The sequence below is a fragment of the Harpegnathos saltator genome, unplaced genomic scaffold (assembly GCF_003227715.2).
Source record: "Harpegnathos saltator strain DR-91 unplaced genomic scaffold, Hsal_v8.6 scaffold384, whole genome shotgun sequence".
Classification (NCBI taxonomy): Eukaryota; Metazoa; Arthropoda; class Insecta; order Hymenoptera; family Formicidae; genus Harpegnathos; species Harpegnathos saltator.
This window is the reverse complement of record NW_020230188.1, coordinates 579,794-596,896: the sequence shown is the minus strand read 5'-3', so window position 1 is coordinate 596,896 and position 17,103 is coordinate 579,794. Positions and strand designations below refer to the sequence as shown.

Sequence of the window (17,103 nt, the reverse complement as noted above, 5' to 3'; positions counted from 1 at the left end):
TGTGATCCCATGACGATTTTTATTTGATATAAGCATGAATAATGTACGAGAAGTGTCGTTATAACTAGCGCGAGCAATCAATCTGAAATGACAAGATGGAGCTTCGTTGAACGCAGAATACATTTTTTATTTATGTTCCGAGCTGTAAATCTGACACACCGTTGTTTATCTTGCACTAAATTTTTACAGTGATTACCTTTACCTTTATCATAATTCTCTCATTGCTGTAATTGAATCGTACTATAATTGTAAGTATATACATATGATATATATATATATATAAAAGTGATTGAATCATGAATGTTTTTGAGATAGGCCTCTTATCTTCCTCAACTAGGGAGTAATTCCTCAATAATAATTATATTTTCCTGTATGTATCTTGCTGACGTCATAATTACTCTATCCGATTAAATATTATTATGCCCAATCGCGATTCGCCAGACGGCCGGCTCTCGACTGCCTTTTTGCGTAATCACTCGCTTTATCAGTCTCGATATAGGATGGAGACGGTGAATGTGTACTTGATATTCGTGAACATCGCCTTGCGCCGATACGACGGATCATCGCGCGATGCGAATGGTCCCGCAGTGGAGAACACAAGCGGGTATAATAGATAAAATCCTTGCGTTGACCACAGTCAGTCAGTAACGAGTCCTCGGATCGAACGAGCACTGGTCGCAAACCGTGGTTATATCGTGCTGCGCATCTCGCGCTGCAAACCGACCAGCTTGCGAGTGTCCCGCGCGAAGAAAGAAAAATATCACCGCGCGCTTCACTCGCCGGTGATACATTCGATACTCGACACCGTGTGTCGAGGAGGTTCGTTCGTATTTATGAGACACCGTGTACTTATCGCGATCCCTCGAATTGCACATATCGCCGCTATTTAAACTGGCTCTTTCCGAGATCCGAAGGTGTTTGAGCAGAAGGAAAAAGAAATAACCCGAGGCACGACAGTTGTGTCACTCGCTCGGAATTTTCCCGAGTGATTCGCCGTATATCTGGAAGCTCGCGTTTCTCTCGAATCGCAAACAGAGAAGAGACAACTTGGCAGACAATTCAAACAAAGAGAGAGAGAGAGAGAGAGAGAGAGACAAAGGGAAAGAGAAAGGGAGAAATCGCTCAGTCGCGAAGATTAGAGCATTCGCAACTGATGTTCGAAAAAAACAAGACCTCGCACATCCGCGGAACATTATCGAGAGAATAATTCGAACGACCGGCCGGTTCAACGAAGAGAACAGCTGACGACGTTTATACTGCGATACGCGTGAACGATATTGCATATTAAAAAGCAAGACTGAAGATAGGAAAAAAAAAAAGAGAGGAAGAGGAGGGTAGAGTATTCGCATATTTAAAACCAGTATATCTTACGAGAAAGGCCGCATTGCAACACGGGCAGTTGATTATTTTCCGTGCCGCTCCAAGTCTCGTATCGTTCAAACAGCCGAAGTAACGCGCGGTTGCTGAGTGTAAATAAAATTTTAAGTGCCTCGTGGTGCAATAGCGGATTCATTGTCAATTATGTAAACGCAGTATCGTTCTCGCAGCTCAAACGTACTACGAAACGTTTACGTGTGAAAGAAGAAATTGACAATTGACGCGCGAAAGGGGCGCGAAGATTCGAATTTAATGAAACCGGAAACAGTGACACTTGTGACAGACATTAGAGATTAGAGATCCCTTCGAAACTGCCTATTTTGAGCTCGAACAAAAGAGTTATTTGTCGAGGCTTAACGTCACAGTATTACCCGATCGCGAAACGCGCGGTTAACAAAGGAATTGATAAGCGCGAATAGCGAACGAACTCGTCATGGAGAATAACACAGTGGACGTGATCAATAACCCAAACATCAGTATTAACGCATCGACATGCTTGGAAGTCAAGGTATGTACCGGTATCTTCGATCTCAAATATTCCTTCGAAATTTTTGTCATATTTCCTTAGAGCGTGATGAAACGCGAGCTCTTGAAACTTGCTCTTTGATTCCCTCTCTTTGAACTGCTTGTTCGCATTCGCAAATTAATTACGAGCCTTTTTTTTACAACTTCGTTATCGTGCTCGAGTGCTCGAGTGTCGCAATCATCTGTCTCTTAATACTTTCCATAAGACGATTTTTTGAAATCAACCTTAGAAGATTGTTGATCATCTTACGAGATGAATGTGATGACAATATTTCGGAAGTTTGCTGGAATTTCTCGCTATCGTGAAATATCGAGAATGACTTGACATTAAAAGGAGCTACATGCCAAAAGGGGGGAGGGGGAGGGCATTATCGGAAGATACAGAGGGCATGATCGCTAGAAGCGAACTGATACGCTTCGTGTTTAAGTATACTCTCTTTCTCTATGAGACCAAGAAAATATTTGGGCGGCATGCTCGATGCTATCAAAAATTCGGCAATTTATTCGTTTTCCTCCTTTCGTTGATACGATTCATCTTTCTCAATATTGCGAGACGGTAAAATAGTAGAAAAAAAGAAACGAAACACAATGAAATCCTGACGCATCTTCATTCAAGCTCTATTTTAAGGTTGACATTTTAGGTTAAACACGTAAAAATAATAATACCGGCACGATCTAAAATCTGTCTTGATCTCTTTTCCTTGCAGGCAGAACCCGACGTACACGAGAAAAAGAGACGAGAGCGGAAAGGAGTAATTTATCAAGTATGCTAAACTTCTTTTATCTTCTTATAACAGCATAAGCCGTCGCGCGCGTTACGCTAAGTATATCCCTTAAAAAAAAGTTTGGGCGAATCTTAAAGGATGGTCTCGTTCTCGTCAATGACGACGACGTCACGAGGCACTTATTCAAAGCGGATTCTACACATCTCACCTGTGTAGAAATAACGCGCATATTTCAGCGCCGAGTGTCATTACGGGATCTTTTGTCCCGTCGAGAGCAAACAGCTCATTAATACCGATAATTATATGATTTATTGTTTAACATCAATTGTAGCGGGTTTTCTCGCTTGAAAAATACACGAATGGAGAGCAATTCACGCATTCAATGTACGTCTATATGTTGCTTATTCATTTTTTATCACGTCGTGATGTCGTTTCTCATACGTATTAGTGGAATATTGTATAATTGTATAGAAATTATACAGTAATTATCATACGACTGTCGTCGTATACGCGAGCCCGCAACTGATACCGCAATCTATTTTTGCGCTTTCGAGATGCCGATATTATCACGGCGCGCTGACACATCCCGTTTCTCACTCATCGTTTCCTCTTTGCACTCATCTCGGATGCGTCTCATCCTACGTACGTGAAGTTGAGGGATACGCGACAACAAGAGGAAACGCAAATTTAATGACGAAATAAAAACAAGATGTGTAGTAATCGCAATCTTCTAGTAAATAGAACTTTTAACGATAAATTATGTAGATTAGTGCAGAGACACGTGTATATGCTAGATAAGACGCTTCTATGACTGATCATTAACCGGATGGAAGAAATTCGCAAAAAAGTCGTCGTGTTGACCTTGCAGCGATCAGCAACTGAAAAATGAGGATACACGATAGCGCCGTGACACGCGTTAAAATATAAAATTTTTCCTTCGATTATGAGAGAAAAAAAAAGGGGGGAAAAAAGCAGGCGAGAAAGATTCAAGCAATTACCACACCCGCTCCGATTCTTACTTCTACTCAGCGCGTTGATTTGTATCTAGTTGATTTCAACAGAACTAGTAGAAAAAAAAAAGAACAGATTAGTCGGCTAATCCGCCGGCATTCCTCGCTTTGCGCAAAATAATGCTATTCTTGAAATACGCCGGTTTACATCTGCATTATCTCTGGCTCGCGTCGTATCTCTTCGACATACAAATGTTGAGACAATGCCGCAATTAAAGTTAATGCGCGCCGCGAACAGAGAGGAACGTATCTGTCTCCGCGGTTCGCGAGCCGCTCGCACAAGCCGTACGACGGTATACTCGCCGGGAGAGTTATCGCTCTCGTGTCAACGAATAGAAGACTACGAAATCTGAAGATCCAAAGTGACGATAAGATACACTCTATCTACGCGTTACGACTCGCGCGATTAATTCGCAACGCGCATATCATCACCTCCGAAAAGACAGCACCGTGAAATTATAGTCGTTGCATCTGAGCGGTCTGAGTTCTCACGAGACGTTGTTTAATTACCGGCCACCACCACCACCCCCCCTCCCCTCCCCCGCCCGACTTTCCGTCCGTGCAGTCGTTCGTTCGTTAAACCGGTTCTAATATTGCTCGCGTGCGTGACAGCCGTTGCAGGGAGACGACGCTACAACAGAGACTACGTATTAGACGTAAAATCCAGCGCACTTTTCGTTAACCTTAGGTGACGCGCTATCTACGCTTCGCTCCTTAACTTGCGCTTGTACGTAAAACGTTGCGCAAAATCGACAATTTTTAATCCTTGACCCCCCCCCCCCCACTTATGTCATATCGCGCGACTACCACATCATGCGAGTGACACACGAGGTCTCTTCCATTTCATCAGCCAAAACATCCGCTGAATTTTTCATTCACGGATCTTTCCTCCATCATCATCATCATCATCATCATCATCCGAGCGAGCGCGAGATTTTCCTCGATATTATCGAATGATTTTCTCTCTCGTCTGTTTGTGACTCCGCGATCTTCTTCTTCCCGCAGGTGTTGATGGGCCTGTGCGCCAATGTTTCGGTAGTGGGACCAGCTATGGGTTTCGGCTACAGCGCCGTGGCGTTGGGCCCACTGACCTCGCCAAGCAGCGACGTGCAACTCGACGCTGCTCAGGCGAACTGGGTTGGTTAGTGTGACGCAAAAGTGCTGTTCCCTCGATTCCAAACCTACCTCTTCGCGACTCGCGACTGCCCGATTATCGTTTGTTGCAATCTGCATCTGGACTATCGCTGACCGGTCGAGAATTCGTTCAATTCGGTCTTCGGGTTAATAACGCGTCTTCGCGCGGATTAATCACATGGACAGTGACGCTGGCGAAACATTTGTTGTAAGAAAGTTGTCGACAAATTTTATACATCAGTTTGAAAGATGAATTATTTTATACAGACAGTTCTCTCTTTCTCTCTCCCTCTCTCTCTCTCTCTCTCTCTCTCTCTCTCTCTTTCTCTCTCTCTCTCTCTCTCTCTCAATCGGGCTCAATTACCTAAAAATGGCAGAAAACGGCCGGAGTCGAGACCAGGAGTCGAAGTCCAGTGAGACTATTCGATCGAGCTGAGTTTATTTATCGTTATTGTAAAAATTCTTCTTCTTCTCCTCCCTATGCGATTATACGTAGCAACCGCCTCAGCGCTGGGTACGCCCGTTGGCTGCTTGCTGTCGAGCGTGACGATGAGGCGAGGGAGAAGAATCAGCTTGCTGGTAACGTCGCTGCTCTCAATGGCCGGTTGGGTGACGATCTACATGTCGAATAACTACGAGCAGATCGTTGCGGGCAGAGTGATCTCCGGGGTGGCCACCGGCATGGCCTCGGTGCCGACAACGGTGTATGTGGCGGAAATAGCGGGCCCCAAGTGGCGGGGCACGATGGTCACATGGACCAGTATCTCCATCGCCCTCGGAGTCCTCATCGTTTATGTGTTCGGCTATGTTTTCAAGGTGAGTATATATTCGCGCGCGCGCGCGCGACGCAGCCCGCAGGTCGCATCACGTTCCGTCAACGTAGTGGTATACGTAGTGGTATATACGCGATGGCGCGTTGAGACTGGCTGGCTTGAGACTAAATTGATTCGAGTTGCGACACCTTCATTCGACAACGCGCGACTCCGAGTCTCCCGGCCGACTGGAAGTTATTATGTCGGGGCTATTTTATCGTCGCCGTCGCGCTCCGCTCGCGAGACATCGAGACTCTCGCGCTGCGGCTCGCCTCGCCCTCGCTCGCAGAGCGATCGTCGTAAATTACGCTCGACGCTAAGTTCTTAGCAGTTTCACCAGTCGACACACTCCCGAAGCAAAGTTTCCCGAAACGCCACACACGGCAGTGCATATACATAATTCATCCGGTCACCTTTTTATCTCTCTCTCTGTCAAAGGACAACTGGCGAATGGTGTCCTTAATGTGCGCACTATTCCCGCTGCTGTCGATCGCCCTCACCTTGCTGGTGATACCCGAGAGTCCTCTGTGGCTGCGGGATCAGAATCGCCCGGACGATGCGTTGAAGATCCTGAAAAAGTTCCGCGGCGTGCCGAAGGACGATGCGGCGCCGGCCGAGCTCATGTTCGAGCTGAAGCCGCGGCCACAGAAGAAGAAGCAGAACCTGCTCAAGCATCTGATGAAGAGGAACGCCATTGTACCGTTCGCCATCATGCTCAGCTACTTCTTCTTCCAGCAGTTCTCCGGGCTCTTCGTCGTCATATACTACGCCGTCGACATCATCGTGAGTTCCGGGGTCAAGTTGGATCCTTACCTCGGCGCCGTCCTCATTGGCTTCACCCGACTCGTCGGCAGTCTCCTGGTGGCCGGTGTGTCCCGGAAATACGGCCGTAGGATCCCGTCGATCGTTTCCGGCATCGGCATGGCGATCTTCATGGGCGGATTGTCGGTCTATCTCTTCCTGAAGGACAATGGCTACGACATCGCGGACGGCGGAGTGATACCGGCGGTGTGCGTGCTGCTGTACATATTCGCGAGCACACTCGGATACCTGGTGATACCCTTTGCCATGGTGGGCGAGGTGTTCCCGTCCAAGGTCAAGGACATACTGTCCGGCCTGACGACCTGCATAGGTTACATCTTCAGCTCGATCACCGTCAAGACGTATCCGGACATGCTGGAGACGATGGGCAAGCACGGTGTGTTCCTCTTCTTCGCGGTGGTGTCCTTGGTCGGCGCTGTGTTTATCGTACTATGCCTGCCCGAGACCAAGGGCAAGACTCTGCATGAAATCGAAGATATGTTCTCGAAGAAGAAGAAGAATACTTTCGAGTTGCAGCCGCCAGAGGCGGTGGTCAGCCCGAAGGACACCTCCGTCGGCCTGCTAGTGAATTGAAAATATATTTACGGCATACGGTCGCACACAGTAGTCCACACACATAGTCATAAGTGTTGAGCATTCGGAAGAAGAGGAAAAGCTCGAAGCTACGTCGGTGCTACGTTGCGCACCGACCGATCGTCGCACAATCGAATCTAAAGAAATCAGACGGACATCGTCGTTTTGTGGACACTTGTATGTGTACATACGCCGGCGGTTCCTCGAGTTACTCGAATCAAACTCATCGAAGTGAACGATGTTTCGATATTCCTCCTCTAAAGTCCTCAAGAATCTGATCCTTTTACGTTTCGCGCGCACGTTATCTCCTTAAGGCGCGAAGAAAGAAACTGAAACGCAAAGACGATTGCGTGGCGTCCGCGCGAGGAGGCGTACTTTGTGATGTAATTTTAAGAACAAGGTTGTAATCTGAGTGAAAATTTTGCCAGCTGTAATGTAAAGGCATGCGTCTTTATCTGCCCAATTTGATTTGTGAGAAACGATGACGCGGACGGTGCCATTTATTGATATTTTACTAGATATGTAAAGTACGAATGTGAATTAAGATAGATAAGATTAAGATTAAGATTTCCTCTAGTCCGAGAGAGTTACTTGCGAGAAAAAGAGTGATCCGTAATCTCAGACATTTCGCGAGCGGCACATATCGTACTATCGTTATCGTTATTATTACTATTGTCGTTATTGTTGTTATCATTTACTGAGATTTATTACTCACGCGTTTGCCAGTCACGCAGACACCTCTGTCTCTCTGTGTCTAACGTGAGAGTAGCGCGATGCCTGATTTTCGAGACGAAAACATTCTTTTGACGTTTCTTTATCGCGAGCGAGCACTTTCCCGCCTCTTGTAGCAGGAAGGTCTCGCAGATTGAAGTTTCGCGCGATCAGTGTCACTGAAATCGTTGAGAGTTCGATCGTTGAAAATTTAGATGAACCACGAGCTTTGCGTAAGCCGAGCTACTTTAAATGATATACGCTCGACCGCGCACCGATAACGGGCGTAATTAATAAAAAAATAAAAATGTAGAATCGTTATCGTTGATAAAGTTATAATATTGTCGCGGAGCGAGTTAACGTTGCGTCGAACGGTTGAAGAATCGCACTCAAACGCAAGTGCGCGATCGCCCTTATCTGAGTGCTAGTGAAGGCTATTAGACTTCATGATTAAACAAACCAATGTTCCGTGTATGTATTTGCAGCGCATCTCTAGCGCAGATCTACGCGGATTAAATGTGACTTACTTTTCGATAAATCCGAACGAGATACAGCGATCACGATCGAGAGAGTCGGCCGATAACGGCAAAGATAGGATTAGCTCGTTCGCGTGTCACTGATACGTAATATATTATCTGTATTAAGGCTGAAGAGCACTCTAACGCTCGCGATAGCAAATATCCGGGACCTGAGAAGTCGTCCTATATGAGTCTATTTCACGGCCAATCATTTCTTTCTCTCTCTCTCTCTCTCTCTCTCTCTCTCTGTACGAAACATTTTTCCGCGGAGAGACGACGCGACGGCGGCGCGGCGTCAAGGAAGGCGGAGCGAATATTTTCAAACTGTAAAACACGAGCGCAAACCAAGTCCTGAGTATAATTAATTTAGAATTTATGCACGAGGTGTCTACCGAAGATGTAATATGACGAAAATATAAATATACACACACACACACACACACACGGATATATACGTATATAATATGCGCATCTCATACTTTATTTTCTTATTTTAACATTAAAATCTTAAATAATAAATTAACAAATGATGTAACAATCATGATAATTAAATAACAAACACAATGTACAGTTTACGAGGTGTGAAAGCGTGAATGAGAGGAGGGGGGGGAAGAGTATGAGCAGGGTTTGGTGGAGAAACGAGGCGAGAGAGGATGGGATAAACGATTGCTTTTTTTCAACTGCTATGACGATAATGACGGTAATAATAAGATAAGCAATAATTAATAATCATGATAATAATAAACGCAATTAAAATTAATAATAATATGAAATAACCGTAATGTAATAATAATAGTAATTGTAATTATAACACGATACGAACAAAGAGAGACGCTGAATAATCGAAATAAATATTGTTATCTCTCTGCAAGGTGGTACGTTGAGAAAAATTTCTGTTCTTTGAAAGTCATCCGATTTCTCGTTCGAAATTGTCAAGGAACGCTTCGGAAGCGAGACGTTTCCTCAGTTTCTCTCGAGTCTCCTTGAGCGATCATTCTTTATATCTTTAACAGCTCTTTTCCCCCTTCCCTCAAAACCCCTAGCCCTTTCTCCTCCCTTGCTTTCAGTGTTGCATCGTACCACCTCGCGTCCCATGACGCTTAAGTGTCAGAAAGAACGATATATGACGGAAATGACGAGGTACGTGCGCGATAATTTAATAACACTAAGACGCCCGTGGAACGTAGAACAAGAAGAAGAAGAAGAAGAAGAAGAAGAAGAAGAAGAAGAAGAAGAAGAAACAAGAGCGCGATATTATCTATCTGAGAACGTGTATTAACACTATACATATATATATATATATATATATATATATATACGAATTACTCGCGTCTCTATCATACAGAGAATTAACGATAAAATCTTCAATCTCTCCGAGTCAAAAATGTGTGTTCCTGCGTGCTCTCGTTTCAAAGTTTCACAATCTACTTTTCCGCGAGAGAGGATCTTGGAGTGTACAATAGGCGCGCGCCCTTCAGTGCGGTTGATTAATAAAATATGCGTTATAACGACGAAATTAACTTTAGCTACTATGTGACACACGTTTTAATTGGAAGAAATGGCCGGGTAGTCCCATTAATCGCGTTCTACCCGTCAGTTTACTTTTACCTCGATTATCCTCAAATATCAATTTTATCGATCAAAGATCGCGCTTGGACCTGATCTTAGTGCTCTTCAGTGCGCGATATCTCTTTTGTCGGAACATCAACGCGCGAGAGCGTTCTCGTCTTACGGACGAGAGAGCAGTCGCCAGATAGCGATCGCCAGACAGGGCGTGACAATTTTTCTAAAACAGTCCGCGCTCGAGGCTCAATGGTCACCAATCTTTGCCGATTCAGCGAGGACATCGTCGTGAATGGCTTACGCGACGCGACCGATCCCGATCGTCTGTCGCTGTGATTCTCCAATCGATCAATATGTACAAGAATGCTGAGGCGATCTCTCGAGAGGGAGTTTCAGCTTGAAATTGCACCAACCACCAAGGACCACATTCGTCAAGTAACTGGAGCAATTGTTACTTGTCGCTTTACGTAGTAATCGCTTTACGAGGATCCCGCGCAGAGCGATTACGGAAGAAAGAAACGTGTGTCACGTAGAGCGTCTTCGACTTTCGTTTGTGCAAGCAACTCGAGCAGCACCCCTTGAGACTCGTCTCTGCACGCATACGTTTCCGCACCTAGGACTTACCCATCGAGGGTACGATCGAATACTTGCGAATTAGCTAGCTTAACGATCTAGTAATGTCAGTAAAGCTCTGTTGGCGCCGGAGATCGAATACTTGCCACCTGTTCAGCCTGTATACAGTCCTCCCTAATGTCAGTAAAGCGTTTCGTTGGATTCGAAGAGCCTCTTCTTAGCTGCTAGTCCTCCGCTGCGCGTCGCAACGGCGAGACGGAGAGCTCCGTACGACGCGCAGGACGATGGTCCGTCGCTCGATTGACATCGGATTGACCGATGATCGACCCGCGAATCGTTGCTGGTTCTTCGTCGTCGAGCTCAGCTCTCACGGTCGAGTCGGACGTCGGGTGTGATCGAGCGTTCGTTGAAGAGAGAGAGAGAGAGAGAGAGAGAGAGAGAGAGAGAGAGAGAGAGGGAGAGAGAGAGAGAGAGAGAGAGAGTGAGAGACAAAGTCGCGTTTACGACGTCGTTGATCCGACCGGATCCGCCTTCATCATGGTCGTCTCGCGCGTTTCCTCCACCCTACCGTCTCTCGAAGCGAAAGCCAAAGGTGCTCTCGGGTAGCGCGAGATTGCCAATAGGGACCTTGTACTTCTCCTTCTCCGCCGGCAGTATGTTAAAGTTCTTCAACAGGGTGGCTATCGTCGAGAAGCTGATGTACTGGACCATCTTGTAGCCCATGCAGGACCTCCGGCCGCCACCAAACGGCAGGAAGTGCTCCGGCTTCTGGAGTCTGCCGTTCTGCACGAATCTCTCCGGCATGAACTCTTCCGGGGAGCTCCACAGCTCGTCCGACATGTTTAGGTCGTAATTGTTCAAGAAGATGAACGTGTCCTTCTCGATCTTGTAGCCTGGAACGAAAGAGACACCTGGTGTGAGATCCGAATTGTCCGAAGCGCCGCAAATCGCGCGAAGATCGACGTGCGACGAGCCGACCGACACGCGACGGAAGCTACATGCCACTCGAGAAAGCAAAGCATCGCGTCCCGGTGCTGCACCGAAAGCTGAGCGAAAGGGAAGAGGAGAGAAATCTACTCACCAGCTACGGAACTGTCCTGGTTGGCGACGTGCGGCACGATCGGGCTCGCGATCAGCCTGATCGCCTCGAGAATGATGGCTTCCGTGTACGGCATGTTTCCCCTGTTCTCCAAACCGACGAACCTGCCCGAAGCCTCGACCCGATCGATCTCCGCCTGTGCCGTTTTCTGTACGTGCGGTCGGGTGACCAGGTAGCCCAAGATCTTGACGAGGAGATTGCCGACTGCCGAGTGACCGCCGATAATGTCCTCGAGTGCGAACATTGCCACGTCCCAGTTCATTTTCGGCTCGGCGTCGGTCTTCACGTGGTTGATCAGGCAGTCCACGTAGTCCTCCTCGGGTATCGTTGACTTCCAGTCGCTCAAGCGGCTGCTGATGATGTCCGTCTCCACAAACTTTCTGATCTCATGACTCCAGTTGGCCATCCTCGACATGTTCCTCGAGTGTAACGGCATGAGGAACGGCATGAAGTCGGCAGCGTAACCCTGGTTCACCTCGTAGAACACCTTGTCGAAGTTCTCGATCATCCCGCGGAAGGGGGAGTACTCCAGGCCGAAGCGCCGCGAGCAGAAGTACTTGACGAAGACGTTCGCGCACGTGTGCAGGATCAGCGGCTTGGCGTGTAACGCGTTGCCCGAGGTGGCGGCCAGGTGATTAACCAAGGAATCCAACTCGGCGGTGATGATGCCGTTCAGCTGGTTGTACCGCGTGGTAAAGGCGCGCGGGAAAGTGTGCGCTCGCAGCATTTCCCTTCGTGTTTTCTGGACATCTGACCAGTTGCAGAATGCCAATGCTGCGAAAACAAAAAAGGAGAAGGAGAGGGCAATCGATTAAATTGCTCTTGCAGTCTTACCATTAAATTCTAATATATATTATACATATACAGTAAACTAATTTCGAAGAATGTATATATATATATATATGTATAATCTTCGAAATTAGTTTACTACTGAAAAAGATTTGTCTAAACAACACACAACCGCGCTTTGGTGCGCGGAATTGTAGCTGCGGCAGCTGTGTATCCGCAAGATAATCATCGACGACGAGGACCGTGTTATTTTCGACATTAATTAATTCGACTAATTATATTCATCAGTGCAGATATGGTATTTTGAGAATTATTTTGATATCGTCGACTCTGATCTCTCGTTGTTCGTCGCGACGCAATTTGTAATGATTCAAGATGAGATCAGCTGACGTCGGGATGTCGCGATGCTGACCGCATCGCGGCTCAAATGACCGAATTGAGAAAACGAACGGCGTTAAACTTGACCTTGTTAACATCCGTGTGCGGTGCGTTCCGCGAGAGAAAAAAATTTGCCGTCGTACGCACCCCCTCCGCTCTTGCGCGCACTCGGCCTTCTTTTCGCACCTTGGTATGTAACACGCACGCGGAAATACGACGCGACGACGATGAGACATCGCGCATTGTCCAGCGGATTCGGCAGAGGAGCGATCGCCGAGCGGCAAGCGCGCTCGATATGAAATCGAAGCGGCGACTTTGCACACGCGAGAGGAGACGGCAACAGGAAGTGACCCGGTTTCTCGCGGCCTGCGCAGAGCGCTGCCGAGAGAACCTGAAGAGCGGCCTTCCCGCGGCAGAGCGCGACGATCCAGCGAACGTGAGCAGCTCGAGCGGCGCGAGAGGGTTAATTATCTCTCTCGAGAGAGAGAGATGGGACTGCTTTTCTAATCGTTTAAATTGCAAGACTCAGCAATTAATCTCAGCAATGTGATATCCTCAAACGAGGATGATGACACAATAAAAAATGCTAGAGATTAAAAAGATGGAGAGCTCGCGGGAAATGTCACGGTTGAAAACGAACGATCGGCCGACACCGATTACCCGCGGGGAATATTTTCATCATCGGGAGAGAGAGAGAGGGAGGGAGGGAGGGAGAGAGAGAGAGAGAGAGGGGGAGAGAGAGAGAGAGAGAGAGAGAGAGAGAGAGAGAGAGAGATCGTACGTAAATATGATACGCGACCGCGATTTATCACCTTCAATTAATTATGCCGCATGACGTAAAAGATCATGGGATTGTGTAATTAGTGTTGTTCACTCTGTGTAACAAGCGGAGAAACGTTCTAGAAGCGACTGTAGGAGCCGCGCCGCGCCGTGACGTGCACGTGAAAAGAAAATATTCCGTCGTAATGGACACGAGCGCGCGATGGAAAGGGTTAGAGCGATCGTCTTGGTTCGTGAAACACAACAACAACGGCAGCGACGGCGGCGGCGGCGGCGGCGGCGGCGGCGGCGGCGGCGGCGGCAATTCTGGTGGATCAGCCTTGATCCTGTTTGCCGACTGCCGGGTGAGCCAGGAACGCGTGAAAGTGGTACCGTGACCTTTCCGCCTGCACTTGGTACCGCTTCTGCGTTGACCTTAGCACGAGTTTCGGACGCTCGCGCCGGACGGAGGAGGCGAAAGCGCACGAGGAAGGAGCGACGAGTAAATCGCGTGCGTTACGCAGCAAGGTGTATACGCGTTTGTATGTGCATGCGTGCGTCCATCCAGCGCCTACGTCGCTCACGTGTCGCGCGCGCGCGCGCGCGCGCGTATGCAGCAAGGTCGTTAGCATGGGAGTAGCGAATTTGAAGCAGCCCTAAAGACGAGACGCTAATGAGCAGCTCGGGCCGCGTTTCGGTCGGATCTGTGTGTGTGTGTGTGTGTGTGTGTGTGTGTGTGATTCACGGTCTGGACGATAAATCATAATCACCCGGAATTTCTTTCGCTGCCGCGGCCGCGGCCGCGCGCGATCGACGAGGCGCACACACTCGAACGGCTAACCGTGACCCAAAGCGACGAGAGAGTACGCGTTTGTGATCTGTCGGCGAATGTAGACCTAATTCGTGCTCGCGGTTGCGCGAGCGTAATCGGTGTCGATTTCGACGGGCGCGATCTGAAAGTGTTTACTACCACCAACGAGCTGTTCTCAATTATTATTCGTTAATTATTCCGTTAATGCGCGATACCCGACGCCACGACGACAAGCTACGACGACGATCTTTGAAAGCTTTGTTTTGATAAATAGCCGCTGAGGCGGCGGCTGACCGCTCTAGGTCGACTACTTTGGATGTAGATTGTAACATTGTGTGTATCCGTTGGCTTTCCCTCGCGAGCGATTTCAGCTCTCTGTTGTGTCTCGCAGCGTTTAAAGGGCTGCGCATGCAGCTGCGCTCGCGCGCGCGTGCGCGAGCACGGTTGTAATATAATTTATTGGGACATTCGCGTTGTTCGACTCCGAGACTCCGAGACTTTAACGCGACACAGTTAACGCGACACACGTCTGTGGGTAAAAATAAGAAAAAAATCCTGGAAGGCTTTGTACTCCACAGTCATGACAAAGTTGTAGAAAGTTTGTGACGAAAATGCGTGACGGCACTTTTGCCAGAAATATTTCATCCTGGGACGTTGGCCGTGTCTCTCGTCGCTGAGAAATCTCATATGCAGAAATTGTGTGTTATAAAATCTCGAGGTGAAGTTATACAATGTACCGATAGTTATAAATATTGATCACTTTCCACGACCTTAGCTAACAAGCGACATTATGTATACGATCGGATTGGATAAATATCTTTGATTTATTCTTACTCCGCAATACTGTATCAATAATGAGAGCAAATCCGTTGCCGTTTCCATTTCAAATGTGTCACGCTTTTGTCGTAAAATTTTTATCTCTGTATAAAGTTTCTACATGAATTTGTGCCATTACATTTTTATTTCTACCCATAGAGCGTACTGGCACTGTTACGTCGCTGAACGCTGAAACGCCTGGGAGGGAGGACATTCTGCGTACGAATGCATATATTTCTGCGTCATAGATAAATTCTGCGACTCGAAGTTAGAAACAATTTGATAGAGAGAGAGAGAGAGAGACTCTAGATCGAGATCGCGAGGGAAATTGAAGAGAGAAATTGAAAAGAAGAAAACAAGAAAGCTTCTTACAGTTCTCCTTGTTGCCACAGAAGAGAAGATGGTATCTGACAAAGTTCGGTCTCGAGTCAAAGTATTGACCTTTGGCGATCAAAACCTCCTTGATGTTCTCCAAACCGTTGACGACGACGCAAGGCACGGAGCCCAACTGGAGCTTGACCACCTGACTGTTGTAGGTTTTGGCGAGGTCGGCGAACGCCTTGTAAGGCACATCGTAGCGCCCCAAAATGTGAAGGGAGCCCAAAATTGGCCAGGGCTTGGGTCCGGGTGGATCCGTCAGGACGGACTCCTCGCCGTCGTACAACTTGCTCTTTAGCGCCTTCTTCGATCTTCTCTGGTCTATCAGCACCAAGATCAAGGCTACTAGAGTAAAGGCCAACAGGAAGCACGTGGTGAGGCTGATAGAGATCATCCTTCGGCACAATCACAGCTTTCTTCACTGAAGAGGCCCTCTTGCTTCTTCTTCTGCTCTTCTTTCTTCTTTCCGCTCTTCTTCTTCTTCTTCTTCTTCTTCTTCTTCTTCTTCCTCTTCTTCTTTTTCCACTTCGCTCTGCTCTTTCTCTCTTTCACTTTCCTCTTCTTTCCGATTGCGTCTCCGGAGATGTGCCGCGGCGGTCTTAAAAATTTCGCCAGACAGGTCGCTCGCTGCGAGAGTATTCTCGACTCTCTCTCTCTCTCTCTCTCTCTCTCTCGATTTCGGGGCGACTGGAGATTTAAATCCCCTCTGCGAGTGATATCTCTCTCAGACCGAGACACGTGGCTGTATCGGCTGTATTTGGCTTGATGAGACGCGACAGGAGCCCGTTTTCACCTCGCCGTTGCTCGCGTCACCTAACCCCGAGCAATCGCTCGTTCACTTTCCTATGAACGTTAACGACAGCAGTGCGCCAGATCTCGCCAGACCTCCGAAAAAAGAGCGACGGGGATGTCGGCTGTGTGATATCTCCGGCGCGGACGGGTTGTATCGGTGTAAATGACGTCTCGTGGCCGATCGGGACGCAAGCTCCTCGTGGTGGACCGTCTGTGAACGGTTCGCCGATCTGGCTCGGTCTGTGGGGATAGGATGGTTGCCCGGCTATCTTATATAGTCGGCGTAATGTAGTCAGCACATTTGCGTCGGCTGTGCGCCTCAACCCCATACATATGGATTCGTGTTGAGACGAAGTGGGCAGCAGGAGGAGGAAGAGAAGAAGGAGGAGGAGGCGGTGGAGGAAGAGGAGGAGGAGGAACAGGAGGAGGAGGAGGAGGAGGAGGAAGAGGAGGTGCAGGAAGAGGAGAAAGAGAAGGAGGTGGACACTCTCGTACGGGTCGCGAGAGAGTACCCCTCTGCCTCTGCTGTTGCTGCTGCTGCTGCTGCTGCTGCTGCTGCTGCTGCTGCTGCTGCTGCTCCTGCTGCTGCTGTTGCTGCTACTGCTGCTACTGCTGCTGCTGCTGCTGCTGCTGCTGCTGCTGCTGCTTCAACGGAGACAAATTTCAAGAAAACCTGAGGAGAGATGTACTCTCACACTCGCGCACGAGTCGACAGGACTCTTCGCGGCCCACAGCGCAGAGGACGAAGGGCCGGAGGAAGCGGACGCGGCGGAGGGATGATCGCGAGCCCGTCGTCGTCGTCGTCGTCGTCGTCGTCGTCGTCGGTGTGGGGAGAAAGGGGGGAGGGAGGGAGGGAGGGAGGGAGGGAGGGAGGGAGGGAGAAAGGGCGAGAGGAAGGGAGGAAGGGAAAAAGGGAGCCGCAGGCGGTGGAGCAGGGA

The 17,103-nt window shown here is 48.3% G+C and overlaps 2 protein-coding genes across 2 annotated transcripts; one reads left to right on the top strand and one right to left on the bottom strand.

Annotated features, from left to right (window-relative positions):
- Positions 1-426: 426 nt before the first annotated feature.
- LOC105188701 (facilitated trehalose transporter Tret1-2 homolog) lies at positions 427-8,922 on the top strand. Its single transcript, XM_011150296.2, has 6 exons — positions 427-1,334; positions 1,548-1,885; positions 2,610-2,666; positions 4,643-4,778; positions 5,268-5,587; positions 6,022-8,922. Exons 2-6 carry the CDS (start codon positions 1,811-1,813, stop codon positions 6,976-6,978), a joined length of 1,545 nt encoding a protein of 514 aa, XP_011148598.1. The 5' UTR covers positions 427-1,334; positions 1,548-1,810; the 3' UTR covers positions 6,979-8,922.
- A 615-nt stretch (positions 8,923-9,537) lies between these two features.
- Positions 9,538-16,528, bottom strand: LOC105188700 (cytochrome P450 307a1). The gene is made up of 3 exons (XM_011150294.3): positions 15,368-16,528; positions 11,425-12,216; positions 9,538-11,236 (listed from the first exon to the last, which is right to left on the bottom strand). The coding sequence occupies exons 1-3, from the start codon at positions 15,765-15,767 to the stop codon at positions 10,908-10,910; spliced, it is 1,521 nt and encodes a 506-aa protein (XP_011148596.1). The 5' UTR covers positions 15,768-16,528; the 3' UTR covers positions 9,538-10,907.
- Between the last annotated feature and the right edge of the window lie 575 nt (positions 16,529-17,103).

Coding starts and splice junctions, on each gene's coding strand:
- LOC105188700 (XM_011150294.3), bottom strand. CDS start 15,767: ATGATCTCTATCAGCCTCACCACGTGCTTCCTGTTGGCCTTTACTCTA. Junction 12,217..15,367: donor CTGTGGCAACAAGGAGAACT/GTAAGAAGCTTT, acceptor TTGTTTTCGCAG/CATTGGCATTCTGCAACTGG. Junction 11,237..11,424: donor CCAGGACAGTTCCGTAGCTG/GTGAGTAGATTT, acceptor CTTTCGTTCCAG/GCTACAAGATCGAGAAGGAC.
- LOC105188701 (XM_011150296.2), top strand. CDS start 1,811: ATGGAGAATAACACAGTGGACGTGATCAATAACCCAAACATCAGTATT. Junction 1,886..2,609: donor CGACATGCTTGGAAGTCAAG/GTATGTACCGGT, acceptor TTTTCCTTGCAG/GCAGAACCCGACGTACACGA. Junction 2,667..4,642: donor GGAAAGGAGTAATTTATCAA/GTATGCTAAACT, acceptor TTCTTCCCGCAG/GTGTTGATGGGCCTGTGCGC.